The sequence below is a fragment of the Rattus rattus genome, chromosome 18 (genome assembly GCF_011064425.1).
Source record: "Rattus rattus isolate New Zealand chromosome 18, Rrattus_CSIRO_v1, whole genome shotgun sequence".
Taxonomy (NCBI): Eukaryota; Metazoa; Chordata; class Mammalia; order Rodentia; family Muridae; genus Rattus; species Rattus rattus.
Genome location: NC_046171.1, coordinates 7,055,977 through 7,073,411, shown reverse-complemented (window position 1 = coordinate 7,073,411; position 17,435 = coordinate 7,055,977). Strand labels below are relative to the sequence as shown.

Here is a 17,435-nt window from a genome sequence, read left to right as displayed (position 1 = left end):
TATGTCGGTGCCAGATTCACGGGTCCACTGGCAGCCCCCACTTGTAAGGACGTGAAGGGATGGGTTTGACAGCCAGAGAAAAGGAATGGGTTGCAGGTAAGAAATAAAAGTCAGTAAGACTCCTATGGACTCATTTAGCTGCTTTTATTGTCCTCGTAAACTCCAGTGGGGATCAAAACGGCAAATTTAGAGAGGAGTTACAAGCATGTGGTGGTTGGGATGAGAATGACCCCCATAGGCTCATGGGATTGAGTGCTTAGACCCAGCTAGGGGACCCTGGCAAAGGATCAGGAGGAGTAGCCTTGTGGGAGCAGGTGAGTCACCGAGGTGCGAGGTCCACATGGTTCCGAGTTAGGCTCTCTCTGCCTTATCTTTGTGGATCAGATATAAGTGCTCAGCTACTGCTTCAGTGCCTGCCTGCCTGCCTGATGCCAAGTTCCCTCCTGCCATGATGGTTATGGGCTCCAGCCCTCTGGAACCATAGGCCCCAGATCAAATGCTTCCTTTTGTAAAGTTGCCTTGGCCATGGTATTTTGTCACCACAATCAAACAGTGCCAAGACAGAGAGATTGTTTGACAAAGTAACTGTAGAAACCACGGTTTTAGGCATGGAAACATTGTGTCCTTTGAGGCACTAGAACATGGCATAGATAGGTGTGAAATACTTTATGAGGGATTTAAGCAGTAGCCTTTTTTCCCCCTGTCTCCTTTCTGTGGTCCTTACATGAACCAGCTGCAGACACACTCAGATAGAGACCACATGAGAGGCTTTGGTCTAATTCTTTTTTAAAATCATTTATATCTTATATGTATGGATGTTTGGCCTACATGTACGTCTGTGTACCAGACGTGTGCCTGTGCCCTTAGACGGTCAAAATGGGTGTCCGATCCCCTAGAACTGGAGTTATAGATGGCCGTGACCTACCATGTGGGTGCTGGGAATGGAACTGGGGTCCTCTGCAAGAGCAGGCAGTGCTTTTAACCCCTTAGTTATTTCTATGACCCCTGGCCTGATTTGTAGTGCAAGTGTTGGGTCTTCCATAACCGTGACTCACAGTCCTTTCTCTTGAGGAAAGAAGCAAGACACCCTCTCCTCCCACCTGCTCTGTTCCTCTGGTGCTACTGGAGTGGAAGTTTCTAGAAAAACCCATCCAGGTCTCAGATGAGCAACGTTTCTCCCCAGGTCTAGGGTCTTCCATCCATGGTGGGCCCAGAAGGTAAAGAGAGCTCCTATGCTGCTATGCACAGGCAAGGAACCATCACCTGAGGGGTAGCAGAAAGAGGCAAAGGCAGAGAAGATTCCATCACTGTGAGGGCGGGACCAAGACTATGTTGGGTTGGCTCAGGTCTAGGCGTCCCCGACTGTGGGTGTCAGCTCCATCAGGAATGGGTCCGGGTCCATGAAAAACCTTTGGTCAGCAGCAGGTGAAGCCACTCCATGTCAGCGCAGAGCTGCTTATTGAGGGGAAAGATGGTGTGCGCTGGGCTTTCGGGATGCATTTTTATCTGAGCCTCTCATCATCAGAGGAAAGCCTTCGCCTTTGGCTTTCACCATTCCTGTCATTTTCCCGATTGCCGTTGTGTTTTTGGTCTGGAAGGTAAAACGGAGGAAGAGGGGATTACAGAGTGTCAAGGATGAGGAGAGAGGAAGGAGTCACAGACAACTGGGGTCACACAGAGCAGGGTCCATGGGCTTCCGGCTGGGCGTAGGACTGAGATGGAATACCAGCAGGCCCTGGGACCCACGACCCCTAGAAAAAATACACAATAGGATTGGGCAGAGAAGAAAAGTCACTGGGTGGAGAAAAAAAATGACCATACAGTTTGCAGTGAAGAGAAGTTTGTGGGTCCTGGAAACAGAGGAGACATCTGTAAGTAATAAACAATATAAACGCTAGACTTCTGCCCTGAGAAGTGCTTTTTAAATCAGGAAATTAGGCTTTGCTACTACAGAAACAGTCAAGAAAGAGCTTGGGGGTGCGGTTATCTCTCTTGCCCTTGGGGTGGAAGGGGGGGTCCCTACCAGTGTCCTGTCTTGCTGTCTGACAGACTTGTCTTCCTTTTCAGGGCAAAGGAAAACATTGTATCAATAGCTGCCCCCCTTACCCCCGCTCCACCCCCCACCCCACCCCATCTAACACCACGGTTGGGTTCACTGTCATCAACACTCTGCCTCAGTCTCCTGTTCCCTTTTTGGTGAGAAGGATCGTCCATCCAAGACAGGCACATAAGATACCAGCAGTGGACACAGTGCTGTGCCCACAACCTGGGGGGAGAGGGAATGGCCTAAGGCCTGGTCCATGCAGGAACACAGGATAGCACTTGGGAGCGGAGGGACAGCTCTGTGGAAACTAAAGATACGGGAGCTCTGAGTTTCCAAGGGCATGGGACTGTTTGAATAATTTATAGGCTGACAGAGAGATGGAGCCCCGGAAGTTGGGGACCAGATAGGGTTTAGTTCACTTGACTGAAACATTAGAGGATTGGAGATTTCCTGCTTGGCGGTGGGGTGGGATAACAGTTGAGGACGTAGGGTCATGGCTGGGTATTGTCAAGGCAGGACAGGAAGCCTGAGGCTGCACACCTCTCCTGGAACTGGAGTCACAGACAGCTGTGAGCGGCAATGTGGGTGCTGAGAACGGAACCTGGGTCCTCTGCAAGTGCAACCAGTGCTCTCAACCCCTGAGCCACCTCTCCAGCTCCAAGTAGTGGCAGGTTCCACTGTGGCCTTTTCTTACACAGGTGTCACGGAACTCTCTTGCCCTTCATTATTCTTCCCCACTGTCCTTCCTTTGTCTCCTCCTCCAGCTTGTTTTAAAAGAATGTATTTTATTATTTTTTTATTATTTTACGTGTAGGAATGTTCTGCCTGCATGGACGTCTATCTGTGAACCGCGGCACGTTTGCTGCTTGCGGAGGCCAGAAGAAGGTGCCAAGTCCCTGAGTTACAGATGGCGGTGAGCCACTAGGTATGCACGGAACTCAGGTCCTGTGCAAGAGCAGCAAGTACTCAGCTCCCCCTCGCCATCTCTCCAGCTCCCTCCTAAGTGCTTTCTGGTTCCTCTGATCCTCCTATGCTGAGGGGTCACGGCATCTCGTACTTCCCCAGCAGGCTGGATGAGACTGACATGACCAGGGTTATGCAAATCCAGATCCTCATGTTTCAAACACTGAGCTGTCTCTCCGGCTCCAAAGTTAGTGTCTTTTAACCCCATTGCTGATTTATCTGTAAACTCCAAGCTCACTCAGCGCTGGGCTTTGATGACATGAATGTAAGCCAGGCCTCATCGGCTGCTGAGGAATGACTAGGTGCCCGTCCGCCGTCCTGTTCACCCACTCACCTTTCGTCCGCCGTTTCACCTTGATCAGGTCGACAGCCATGGCGAGAGGCAGCACCAGGACAGGCAGGGCCATCCATAACAAAGCTATCCTGGAGTCTGAAATGCAAACCCCAGTAGGTCATGAGATGAGGGAAACATCTCCATGGCTTTTCTTATGTGAGCAGCCTGAGAGTTGGGTCTCTCCAGGGCCACTGGCTCAGTCTTCCTGCTGCTCAGGTGCCAAGGGAAGCAGGCAAACTTAGGTCTGCTGGTGCCCTGCCCCATTTCCTTCTCTCCTTCCCGTTATATCGCTCAGCCTCAGAATCACTGGAGTAACTACCGTGGTAAAACAAAGTCTCCCAGACTATAACTGACAGGGATTTGAGGAAAATTAATTTTTAGTGCAGAGTAAAATCCACACCAAGGAGGAAGGAAAGTGTCAGAATTGTTTTGACAGCAAGGGGAGTTTGTAGATAGAGTAAAAGACACAATCACACACACACACACCACACAGCACATACAACATACATATACACACATCACACACACACACACACACACACACACACACACACACACACACACACACACACACACACACACACACACTCACACCACACACACACACACACACACACACACACACACACACACACACACCACACACACTCACACACACACACACACCACACACACACACACACACACCACACACACACACACACACACACACACACACACACACACACACACACACACACAGGGGGGGCAGGGGAGGGGGGACAAGAAACTCAGAGGAATGTTGTCCTTAGGTTACCTATAGGCAAACTTTGCAAGAGATGATATTTATTTTTAAAAGATTTATTTAAAAAAAATACCCACCATGGAGAATAAATTAAAGTAGGAAGAGGAAAAGAAGAAAAGAGGAAGAAGGGAGAGGAGGAGGAGGAGGAAGAGGAGGGGAAGGAGGAGGGGGAAGGAAAGAGGGAGCAGAAGAAACAGCAGCAGCAGGCTGAGTGTGGGGTGCACAACCGTAATCCCGGCACCTGGGATGCAGAGGCAGGAGGATCAGAAGTCCGAGGCGAGCCTGAACACATGAAACCTCTCAAAGAAAAAAACAGAGCCCAAGCCATTTGACACTTGCTTCCCAAACCAGAGGAGGAAGGTACACAGTCACCAACCTGAGAGAGGAAAACGTGCAGTTTTCTCCTCGCCCAGAGGGAGGCTGATGGAGCAGGTCACATTCACCATGGAGCCATTTGTGACCAGCAGGAGAGTCTCCACCTGGAACAGCTCCTGGCTTCCTTGCCGAAAGGCCTCAGAAAACGATGGCAGGGTCCTTCCGTCTCTGTCCCTCCACTGCACGTGGGGCCGTGGGAACCACCCATCGGACGTACACCTCAGCTGTGTTCCTCCATCTTTCAAGACCTCCCTGGTGATCTGTGGGGTGGAACCCACCGCTGGGGACAGAGAGCAAGAAGACAAATGGAGCCTCCCCACGTGTGTGTGGTCAGCAACTTCCGGGAGAAGGGAGAGGTGAGGACTGAGCTCTGGGCCAATGACCTCCCTTGGGAGCTCAGACTGGCTACAAGGTTTCTTGTTCTGTTTTTCTATTTTTGTTGCAAAGTCTTCTGGGATAGATTGGGAGTTAAAAGAAAATACATTTTCAAATCTTTTTTTTTTTTTTTTTTTGTAAGCTCAACTCCTTTTTCCTTCTTGACCTTGACAACAAAGTAACTTTGATCAGAAATGAGACACATGAAGAGAGGCTTCCCAAAGCAGAGGCAGCTAGCCTTGTAACAGACGGCCCTCTAGGCATGTCCTGTTCCTGTCTGCTGACGTTGGAGAGCTGTTCCTAGGGCTGATTTTTGTCTGCTGCCCTCCAAGTACACCAAGATTGTCAGTCTTGACAGATTCTGTGCCTGCGGTAGACCTAGCTGAGTCTTCGAATTCCTGCACTTCCTGGAAACTTCACATTTCCCAGAATCTTAGTAGCGCTGTGAAATAATGAGGTTTGTGTAAAATCACCAGGAATATTCTCAGACTGTCACTTTACAGAGTGCTTGAGAGCCCCACCTTCCTGATTGCTCTGCACTTAAAATTTCAACAGCAGGAAACACATGCCTAGTGCTGCCGGTCTGACCAAGAACTCACAGCGGTGAAGCTTGCAGCCCGAGGGAGAGACCTTGCTACTGATAGTTTGCTAGATGGACATAGTATCCAGCTGCCTTTCAAATTCTTTATCTTTGTACTCATAGATTAGCACAGGCCTCAGACCTCATCAGAGAAGTTTCTCTTGCAGTGGGACGTGGTTAAGACAGAAACTCACAGCTACTCAAAGCGCAGAGATTGAACGGAGGGCTCAGGTACAAATGAGACGTCTATGTCGTTGTCCCCTCCCCCTACGGCTAAGCGACCACCATGGAAGAAGGAAGTAGACCTATTATAGGAGTCAGAGGTTGGGGGATGGGCACTGTACTGAGACAGTGTCTGGACAGGACAGGACCACAGCACCACAGCGGCTGTGGTTGCCTACCCAAGACCTGCACTAGATTAAGCTGGTCAGCGCTCCAGCTTGGGAGTGGGAGGGGCTCACGAGCCCACTCCTAGCTAAGGAGCTATGGACAGTTGATGGATGGATGGATGGATGGGTGGATGGATAGATGGATGGATGGATAGATGGATGGGTGGATGGATGGATGGATGGATGGGTGGATGGATGGTTGGATGGATGGATGGATGGATGGATGGATGGATGGATGGACAGGGGGTGGGAGAGTCAGTTCTCTTTAAGGATGTGGCTCCTGGCAGGTTGGCCTTGCTCCAGTGGATGGCTCTACACGCATGAGTATGTGGACAACAGAAAAAAGGAGTTCATGGCTTATTAACTTTCTATAAAGAGGACAGGAAGTTGGGTGGTGAATATGACCAAAATAGATGGTTTGAAATTTTCAGAGAATTAGTAAAAAAATAAATAAATAAATTATTTAAAACCCCAAATCCGTGTATCCGAAAGTTCAGTATAAACTTGAAAATGAATGAGCACAGAGAACATTTTGGGTGTCAGAGAAATCCCCCTGGAACCAGCGTGCCACTGTGTTAGGAAGCTGGAGGGGCCATAAGATCCACCTGGTAATCCTTACCCATCACCTGCACATCTACACGGGCCTCCTGGTAGACACCATCTTCTCCAAAAAGGCACCGGTACTGCCCCTCATCCGAAGTTCTGGCGTTGTGGATCTGCAGGGTCAGTTTTCCCTCGTGGATGGCGTCGGTCACCAGTGAAGTCCTCCCTCTGTATTCTGCCATCTGTTCTCTGGCCTCGTGGGCCCCATTTGTATACACGTGGACTACAGGGTAATAGCGGGCTCGGAGCCACCTCACCTCCAAGCTCTGAGCGTCCGTTTGAGGTGAGAGCTGACAAGTTAATTCTATGGTCTCTCCAACTCGGACAGGGATGGCTTGGGGAGGTCCGATTACCCTCGAGGAAGCTGTTAAATACACCAGACAAGGGGTGAGGGATGAACCAACACAGACACACTGTGAGGTTCAGAACCCTTGAGTATCCCAAGGCAGGCATGAGGCTCAGAGACCCTCCTTAGAGGAAGGTGGAACTTGCAGTCTCTGCATGCAGTTTAAAGAAGAGCACAGTAGTCTGAAGGAAACATTAATGAAAGGCCAGGCTACACACCAATACGGAAGTTTTACTGCTAAAGCTCTCAGAATAAAATGAATATGCCATCATTTCTAACCCAGCTGACTTTACACAATCAGTTTGTGCTACCCTCTGATCATGGGCTAAAATGAGTGCCAGGTAGGTGTGTAGCGACAGAAATTGGAAAAGCCTTCCCCTAGTCAATCCCTGAAGGAGGTTCCAGAGGCTGTGCTTTCGCATTTCCTCCCTCTCTCATGGGGATCATGAGGTGTCCCGGGTCCTCTCTGGGCTCTGCCCTCATGCAGGGGCGTGCATGGAGGTCCCACTCACCCAGCTCTGTCTGGAGTTTCTCTGGAGAAGGAAAAAGAAAACTATTTTAAGGAATTTGGTAAAGGAGAGAAAAGACACTTTCCAGAAATAAAGGTAAGCTTCACATTATTTTTTCAAGAACTCGATTTACTTAAAAAGGACGAAAAGCAGAAAATTCATTCTTCCCATGGAGCACCCGGTGATACAGATCTTACTTTTTTCGCAACAGAAAGCTGTGAGTTCTACCACTGTCAATTCTGTTTGTTTCTGCTGCTATTGAGCGCTAGTAATATACATGTATTGTTTTTAATAAATGAGGGCTAAGTATGGAATATGTGGCCATAAACAAGTATTACTTAGAAATGAAAACTGTGTGGCACTGAATTAACATTAGCACATCTAACTTTTAACTCTTTAATGCACCCTTTGCTTACATCAGCAACCCATCCAAACACAGTGACCTAAAAGTCTCAATTGAAGATGTTTAAAGACAATACTCATCACATTAATAACAATGTCTAGCTCAGCACATTGGTCCCCGCCTGTAGTAACGTAGTAACAACCTTTGGGAGCCTCAGTCAGGAGGGCTGCAGTCGGTTCGAGACCAGCCTGGAGTATAGACCGAGACTGTCTCACAAGAAGTCTATTTCAGATAGGTAAGACAGAGAGATAGAGAGACAGATAGATGGGAGATAATTGGATGTATGGATAGGTGAATGGATGGATGGATAGATGGATGGATGGATGACAGATTAGGTAGATGGTAGGTATTTGGAAAGACAGGCGATTGATTGATGATATGTTCAAGATAGAGGACTGATCAATGGCAGGTGATTAGATAGATGATGTTGGTTGGTAGATATGTGATATCTAGATAGTGGATTAGACACATGAAGATAGATAAATGATGGATAATTGATAAATGGTTGGTAGATGGACAAACAGCAGATAGATGACTGATAGATTAGATATGTAGGTGATAGATACTAATGGTAAATGGAGCTTTATCATTGAGCATGAGGGCCTTCTGGGCTCTTAGAATCATGAAGTGCTATCCTCCTCCTCTACTCTAACTTCTAACGACATAGGAAACACACCCGTCACTATTGTATTGTGAGTTTTGATTATTGTTTTGTTACTACTTATTGACACGACGATAACAAGAAGCTGTCAAACAAACCATCCCACCCAGACTAAGCACATGATTGGTTCCTAGAAGCAACTGGCCCAGTACAGCAAAATGTCTCAGTTAAAGGAGTAATTTTATTATATTTCCAATGTGTTGAATATCTGTGAGGTGAAATCAACACAGTGGAGTTAAATGCTGAATGTAAAAATTACTGAGATACCGTGAATGTTTATAAATTTTAACATATTATCTAGATACGATTAAAGAGGAATAAGAGTTACTACTGAGCATTGCCCAGAACCCAAGGTCCTTGGTTTCCCTGGAACCCGAGGTCCGTGGTGCCCAAGCCAGAATACTGACCTGGAAGGGCAATGGTGGCCTCTTGGGGCTCTCTGAGGCCACGGTTGTAAATGAAGCAGGAAATTGTCTCTACACTGTCGTTCCTGACCACCAGTGTGTCTTCCACAGAGAACAGCCCATCTTCACCATACACATGGTTCTCAGAGAGACTCATCAACTTCTCTCCCCTGATGCCCTCCCAATAGATCTCCGGCTCAGGGAACCAGCCTCGGGACGTGCACACGAGCTGGACCCCTTCTTCTCCGGGCCCCTCCACATGGATGTTTGGGGAGGATCCTAGAGCTAGAGGGAGAGTGAGAAGGAGAGTGAGAGAGAGAGCATATCCTTGAACCCCAGAGCCCACAGATGGAACCAAGACCAGGGATGGTCCTTCACAGGGAGGAGGTGGGAGCCCAGGGTCTGAGAACCAGACAATGTCACCAGAGTTCCTTCTCACTCAAACCGAGATCTGATTGTTTATATCTGTAAAAGTTCACATCTGACCATACTTTTCTTCAGAGTCAGACGGAGAGAGGGGGAGGTGGGAAACGTGACTCCGTTTGTTTTGTGACTCTGGTACTTCCGAAGAAGTGGTGTAATTTATTCTTGATAACCTCTGTGCCCTCAACTTTGCTTCTCGTGCTCCCCGTACTAAAGCACCCCGTGTCTGCCATTTTGGGTGACGGCAGAACTCTAATGTAAATGAGACATTTATTATTAACTCGGACAACACATTCATAGGCTGTTTTCATTTCTTCTGCGGTTTGTTAGATTCCGTGGGCAGTTGCAATTCCGTTATGCAGTAAAATGGTCGGGAAAGTACTGTACCTCTTCTCTAGTGGGGAAATCTATTTTAGACTAATTTGTATAAACCACGGAGTGTCTTTTTCTTTTTAACGTTACAACTGTTTATATCACTGGCGGGGAAGACAGACGAGGAAGCCTTTCACTTGCACCCACAGGAAACACTTGACTTAATTTTCAGTGTCCCCGAGTGTGGCGTGAGTCACTGTCCAGCTCCACCTGCAGCTCAGAAATACACAGATTCTCACATCCATTGAACCAACTGAACGTAGTAATGGGAACAATTACAGTTACAAGTGTCAAGAAAATAAAGTTCTGTGTGGTTGTTTCTCAAAAAAAAAAAAAAAAAAAAAACCCAAACAACAAACAAACGAACAAACAGACCCTTAAAATCAGAACCGATGTGTAACACTCATTGCCCCACCCAAGGGGAATTAAGCTCATATTGATTCATTGAAGAAAGACCCCTTCCCAGTGCTTCCCAATGCCAATGTGGTAGGATCAGCCCGGGTATCCATTCACAGATGATATCAAGTGGGGTACTAAATTTTATTTTATGTGCGCGGGTGTTTTGTGCGTGCATCTGCCTCACGTGTGTGCCTCGTGCCCGTGGAGTCCAAAGACGACATTGAACCCCGGGAATTGGAGTTGCAGATGGTGTAAGCTGCCGTGTGGGTGGCAGGAATCAAACCTGGGTCCTCTGAAAGAGCAACGTGGGCTCTTAACTGCTGAGCCGTCTCTCTAGCACCCGCTTTATTCACTCCGAAAGAATTAAAGTAACTCATCCACGGGAAGCGGGTGGGACTGGAGACCACGGTGTGAAGCAGAAGGGGGTGATGGGAGGCGACAGGAGAAGGCATGGGTGAAATGATCGAAGGCCATGATAAACGGAACGAAAGCGTCACAGGACCCATCACTTTGCACATGGAGCACATGCTAAAGGAGTTTTCAAAGAAAGAACTGCATTGGCCAGAGAAGCCAGTGTCCCCAGACAATCATTCCCTGGTGAACCAACTGGATTTGCCCCACCTCTCCTTCTGCAACTAGGGCGGTTCTGACAGCGTGCACAAGACCTCAAACCAGACAATATCCCAGCATACAGGGGAGCTGGGCATGGATCCCACGCCCAGCTGAGAAGATATTGGTGACTGATAGCTGCTGGGAGCGGGGGATGGGCTGGAAGCAGGAAGTCAATTTTCCTTAAGGGGTGCAGCCCCTTATAGGTTGAGCAAGCTCAGCAGATGCTCACCCACTCGAATATGTGGACAGCACAACTCATACTGGATAGAAGAAAGAGAAGAGGAGGGGAAGCCATGATTGTAAGGGTGGAGAAGGGGGTGGAGTTTGGGATGGGTGGGGGAGGGGAAGGATATGATCAAAATACATTGTATGAGATTCTCAAAGAGTTAATTTTTTAAAAAATGAAGAGGAGGGACTGGGGAGATGGCTCAGTGGTTAAGGGCACTGACTGTTCTTCCAGAGGTCCTGAGTTCAATTCCCAGCAACCTCATGGTGGCTCACAACCATCTGTAAAGAGATCTGATGCCCTCTTCTGGTGCACACCCTGTCTCTTATACACATCTAGATGTGTATAAGAGACAGACCTGTATGTGTGTGTGTGTGTGTGTGTGTGTGTGTGAGAGAGTGAGAGAGAGAGAGAGAGAGAGAGAGAGAGAGAGAGAGAGAGAGAGAGAGAGAGAGAGAGAGAGAGAGAGAGAGAGAGAGAGGGAGAGAGAGAGAGAGAGAGGAGAGGAGACACAGAGAGTAAAGGGAGAGATTCCTTTAAAAAAAGAGAGAGAGAGAGAGAGAGAGGAGAGAGAGAGAGAGAGAGAGAGAGAGAGAGAGAGAGAGAGAGAATGTCTTCCTTCGGTGGTTGAAAAGGAATTTTGCAAGGGGTGATACAGTTCCCACAGGTAAGTGGATGCCCCCTTGTGCTCCCCTGTGCCCCCGAGGCCTGGGCCAGTGCTCACCTGCCACTTGGAGTAGCACACTTGCCTCTCTCCAGTAGTCTCCCTCCTGGATGCGGCACCAGTACTGGCCATCGTCACCTGGCTGCACCTGTCGAATCTTCAGAGCCACACTCCCTTCTTCAGTGCTGTCCTCCGTCCACTCTACCCGGCCTCTGTAGCCCTCCATCGCTAGCCCAGTCACCTCAGCTCCATCCCGGTACAGCACCACAGGCGTGTCAGGGTCGGAGCGGTACCACCTCACCTCCATGCGTGCTGTTGTCCTCTTGGGGAGGAGCCGACAGGTTAGCAGTGCGTCTTCTCCAACGTTGGCCAGGATAGGGAGGGCAGGACCGACCACTCTGAAGTCATCTACAGAACGGTGAAAGAGGGGACAGACTCAAGCCGGAGGACCAGGATGCTTGCTTTGAGTAGCCAAGATGCTGGAACTTGTTAACAGAAAGCAGCGGGGGATTTAATGTCTATGTTTCCGAGAATTAAAACACGGAAGCATGTACATTTTCTGGTTAAAAAAAAATTAAACGGTATGTGTTCTAAAGTTTAAAAGTTTGAACGTGAATGTGTATCACCAGCCTTGTGGTTGTCGCAATTCCGTGGTTCATGAGCTTTTGGGTCCTGGATTTTTTTTCTTTAAAGTGTTTTATTTTAAATTACGCGTGTTTGTGTGGGCACGCACATGTGTGTGAGGATCAGAAGAGAGGATCAGGTCCCCTGGAGCTGGCTTACAAGTGGTTGTGAGCCATCGGTAGGTGGTGCTGGGAACTGAACTCGGGTCTCTGGAAGACCTTTCAGTACTCTCAATGGAGCCACCTCTCCAGCCCTGTGATTTGCAGGCTTAAACTACCCATCTTTAAGATAGCAAAGCTACCACATCTCTGGGGTCCATTCCCAAATAAATTAATATATGAGCTGATGTTTCCACGGGGACTTCATTTTAATTCTGGAGTCATTTTGAGTTTAGGTAAACAGTTATGCCTCTGGATTCTTCTACCTCCCAGGGTCATTCATTCCAGGGAAGGAGCTGATTTCGGGTTTTTTGTTTGTTTGGTTGGTTGGGTTTTTTTTGTTTGTTTGTTTTTTGCTTTTTTTTTGTTTTGTTTTTGTTTTCTTTCCTTCTGGAGAAGGCAAAGGTCCCATAAATAGCAAATGTGAGTTTTACAAAAGTGTCTCATGGTGGGTTAGAGACAAGGCTTGCCTGGAAAGTTTGAGTCTTCTGATCAAATTTTAAGTTATGTTCTTTGATATCTGAAAATCAAAGATATGTTTGATAATGCTGTAGGCTTCGATGCCTGAGAATTTCATGTCACGGACACCCATTCTTTTTTTTTTTTTTTTTTTTTTGGAGCTGGGGACTGAACCCCGGGCCTTGCGCTTGCTAGGCAAGCCCTCTACCACTGAGCTAAATCCCCAACCCCCCAAACACCCATTCTTCCTTGGCTGTCCCAGAACTGGGGAGGTGAAGGCAGGAAGGATCAGGAGTTCAAGGTCATTGTGGCTAGGTCATCTTGGTGAGGTTAGAGGCCAGCCTGGGTAGGCTCAATATCCCATGTAGAGAGGAGGAGAGAGTGGAAGCTTAGCAGGGAAAAGCACTTGCAACCAAGCCTGAAGAACGGGAGTTTAAGTTCCAGGATCCACATGGTGGGAAAGGAGAACCAGCTAAAGTGAATTGTTTTCTGACCCCCATATGCAAGCTGCAGCGTGCACACCCCCCCCCATACCTTGTACATGCGCTTGCCCCACCCACATACACATAAATGTAACATTAAAAGCTAATCAAATAAAAGTAGTCATAAAGTACTCTTATTTAACTCAGATTTAAGATGAAATAAAAATAAATACTGCTCAAAAATCTTCTCCAGAACTTAGACAGAGATCTTGTGTCTTTCGTTGGTGGGATTTACATGCGCCATCTTGGCCACAGAGTTCGAGTATTGGATGAAAACTGCGCGCGCTCCAGCTACTGATTCCAACGTGCTTTCCAGGTGACCGGGTTGGGTTTTGAGACTGTGCATTTTAGATCCGCACGGCATGGCAGTGAGGGAGGAAGGGACCCTACCTGGGTGCTTCATAGTCAGCAGGACGAAGAGGAAGGAGGCAGCTACGCCAGATAGACTGTAGCCTGGGCAATCCACCATCCTGCCTGGAGCAAACACAGAAAGTGCAGCTGTGATTACCCACCATTCCCTGCAGTTTCTGCGTTGTTTTTTTGTTTTGTTTTTGTTTTTGTTTTGTTAACTTGACACAAGCTAGAGTCATCTGACAAAAGGGATCCTTAACTGACGAATTGCCTCCAGATTGGCTTATGGGTAAATTTGGGGGAGGGGGGTTCCTGATTAATGATTGATGGGGGAGGACCCAGCCCACTGTGGGCGGTGCCACCCCTAGGCAGGTGGGCTTGCATGATATAAAAAGGCAAGCTGAGCAAGCTGTAGAGGGCAAACCAGGAAGCGGTGTTGCTCCATGGTCTCTGCTTCAGTGCCTGCCTCCAGGTTCTTGTTTGAGTTCCTGCCCTGATTTCCCTTCATAGTGGATTGCAAGCTATAAGGTGAAATTAATGATTTCTTTCCCGGGTTGCTTTTGGTCCTGATGGGTTTGTTTTGGTTTTTTTGTTTGTTTGTTTGTTTGTTTTTTGTTTTTGTTTTGTTTTGTTTTGTTTTTTAATCACAGCAATAGCAAGCTAACTGGGACGTCTGCTGGCTATGCTATCTTAATAAACAACCAGCACCAAACCCGTCACTATCAGATCATGGTCTGGCCCTGTTCTTTGAGGTTATTGATCACAGCTGACTCACTCACATCTGAGCTCTCCCTATGGGGTTACACTATACATTATCCCTACGGCTCCTCCTTTCTAAGGTCTCTCTTAGTCCAGCTGGCTTCTAACTTACTATGTAGCCAAGGATGACCTTGAATTCCTTCTTCTACCTCTTGTGAATCCTGAGGTTGAAATTCCATACACCAGGAGGCAAATACTGAAGAGGATGAGGCAGGAGGATATCCAGTTTGAGGCCAACCTGAGCTGAAGAAAGTTTTTTTGATTGGAAAGAAAAGCGGTCCCGAGCTAAAGAGACAATGACGTTAAAAAGAGAAAAATTCAGCTTGCTGTGGTAGCTCACTATAATCTCAGCACCCAAAAGGCTGAGGCAGGAGGATTGCCATGTGTTGGAAGTCAGCTATTGAGTGGGAGCCTGTTTCAAACACCACTCTCTTTAAAAAAAATGCTCAGTGGAGATCAACAAGAAGTAAGAGCCATTTCCTGACAGGATGCTGGCTGTGCGTAGGCCCTACCTACTTCCTCCTCATAGTTGACTCCTCCCCGTCCCCGCTCCCGTGTTCGTCCTTCATGAGAAACTCTCCAAGCCACTCACCTGTCGCTCTCTCCTCTAGGGTGAAATGGAGGCTCTTGGTCGCACTCAGCCACAGGTGTGTCCTTCAATCACATAGCAGGTGTCTAAAGACGGGAGAGCACTGGAGATGGAGCAGCCAAGGAAAGTGGAAGCGTCTCTGGCTTGGGTGAACCAAGATTTGAATGTTGTCAACTTGGAGGCAGAGTCAAGTCCCTGAGGATCACTCTAAAATGAGGCTCCAGTCAGAACAGCACATTCACCTCCCACTCATTGTGATATACTTAAAAGTGAAACTCAGAAGGCAGGTGGACTTTGACTGGACTCTGTTGTGACTCATCTAGCCTTCTAGGCAGTTATAATGTTGACACTTATCTCTTCAGAATGCCGGCACTCAGGCTGGCTCCTGCTCCACACCCTGTCCAACAGGTAGGTGACTTGGCATCTGGTAGTGACCTACATCATGGCTACTTCATCCTGCCCTCCAGCTTGCTGAATAGTATGATTCCCCACCTAGGGCCAAGCTCCCTCACAACACGGAGTCCGTGGGGCTTCAGAGTGCATAGCATGTCTGTCTATCAGATACTCAACCTTCACCTCCTGAGGAGAAAATCAAGACTAGGAGGGGACATTCCTTCTCCCAGACCAGAGCATCAGGCCAAGGTGCCTGTATGGTTTTGTTTTATTCTTTCTCTTTTACTGGAAAACAAATGCTTCACCAAGAACTGTAATAAGCGTTGTGACATAGTGGGTGGGTACAATGGACATGGCTGGTGATGGAGGGCCTTGGGCACCCCTGTTCTGGGTACCTCTTTCTTCAGCCCTTCCTTGGGGTTCCCCTAAATTCTCTCTGACATTATTGAGGGGTCTCTAGATCCACTTTTAAGAGCTGGGTGGAGCAGTGTTTAGCTCATTTGGAAGAATGTTCTTCACTGTAACAGTGTAACACCAGAGTGTGACTGTTCTTCACTGTAGCAGTGTAACACCAGAGTGTGACTGTCCTTCACTGTAACAGTGTAACACCAAAGCATGAATGTCCTTCACTGTAACAGTGTAACACCAGAGTGTGACTGTCCTTCACACCAGAGTGTGACTGTCCTTCACTGTAACAGTAACACCAAGCACGAATGTGAACATGTAACAAAGTGTGACTGTCCTTCACTGTAACAGTGTAACACCAAAGTGTGACTGTCCTTCACTGTAACAGTGTAACACCAAAGTGTGACTGTCCTTCACTGTAACAGTGTAACACCACAGTGTGACTGTCCTTCACTGTAACAGTTTAACACCAAAGCAGTGACTGTCCTTCACTGTAACAGTGTAACACCAAAGTGTGACTGTCCTTCACTGTAACAGTGTAACACCAAAGTGTGACTGTCCTTCACTGTAACAGTGTAACACCAGAGTGTGACTGTCCTTCACTGTAACAGTGTAACACCAAAGTGTGACTGTCCTTTACTGTAACAGTGTAACACCACAGTGTGACTGTCCTTCACTGTAACAATGTAACACCAAAGTGTGACTGTCCTTCACTGTAACAGTGTAACACCAAAGCAGGAAAGTTCTTCACTGAAACAGTGTAACACCAAAGCGTGCCAGGCACCACACTCAGTTTGAGGTGCATCTCCCCAATTCTTTCCCTGTAAAGATGGATGATTAGCTAATCCTGGGCCATCTAGCTTGAAGCTACTAGTCTTGATGTAGGCAGTGGGTCTAGATGAGGTCCCACAGTGCAGGATGGGAGGTTAAAGGAAGGAGCAAAGGACTAGATATTGAGATTGAGCTGAAGGATATGAGAGCTATTTCTTCCTCAGAATAGAAGGGTTGTTCCCTGTCTGTATCAGTTATTTTTTTTGTTTGTTTTATTTTTTGGTCTTTGTTTGAGACAGAGTTTCTCTGTGTAGCCCTGGCTGTCGTGGAACTCACTCGGTAGACCAGGCTGACCTTCAACCCACAGATCCACTTGCTACTGCCTTCATGATGCTGGGATGAAAGCTATGCCCCACCATCTCCTGGCTTTGTAATGGTTAGTTTTAGTTGTCACCCTGACTCAATGTAAAATCTCCTGAGAAGGGACTCCCTGTAACTTTAATTTTTTTCAAAGCCTACATTTAATGATGTATTAGCCTCCATTCTAGCCCATCACCCACCAGGGATAGTAGAAAAGAAAGGATATGGAGGAAGTGGACCTGTTTAGAAATGGCTCTTTGGAGCAAATCCTATCTGTGTTGTCAGGCACAGGTTAGCAGTGGCGGCTCGACCCACTCACAAACACTGCATGGATACACCAGCAGTTCCGTAGAGTTGGGATAGCAAACATGTGGCGCTACCTAGCAGAGACAGCCAGGCTTCAGCCTCAGCACAAGTCAGCAGGAGGGACCTGGAGTGAAGACAAGAGACTAATAAACGTTGCACAGCTAGTTTTATAAGCAAGCCAAGTTCAGCCTCCTCTCCTGCCTGTCAAGTCCTATTTATACTCCTCCAAACATCACGTGTCCTCCACAGGTCTTGCCTCAGCATGTGCATCTGTCTCAGGTGACATCGCTCTGCCAATAAGCCCAGTCCGAG

General features: G+C 47.7%; 1 protein-coding gene across 1 annotated transcript; it reads right to left on the bottom strand.

Annotated features, from left to right (window-relative positions):
* Window positions 1–1,466: 1,466 nt before the first annotated feature.
* Btnl2 (butyrophilin like 2) lies at window positions 1,467–15,178 on the bottom strand. Its single transcript, XM_032888840.1, has 10 exons — window positions 14,892–15,178; window positions 14,412–14,542; window positions 13,580–13,663; window positions 11,527–11,874; window positions 8,774–9,055; window positions 7,306–7,326; window positions 6,464–6,811; window positions 4,502–4,780; window positions 3,342–3,437; window positions 1,467–1,591 (listed from the first exon to the last, which is right to left on the bottom strand). The coding sequence occupies exons 2-10, from the start codon at window positions 14,476–14,478 to the stop codon at window positions 1,503–1,505; spliced, it is 1,614 nt and encodes a 537-aa protein (XP_032744731.1). The 5' UTR covers window positions 14,479–14,542; window positions 14,892–15,178; the 3' UTR covers window positions 1,467–1,502.
* Between the last annotated feature and the right edge of the window lie 2,257 nt (window positions 15,179–17,435).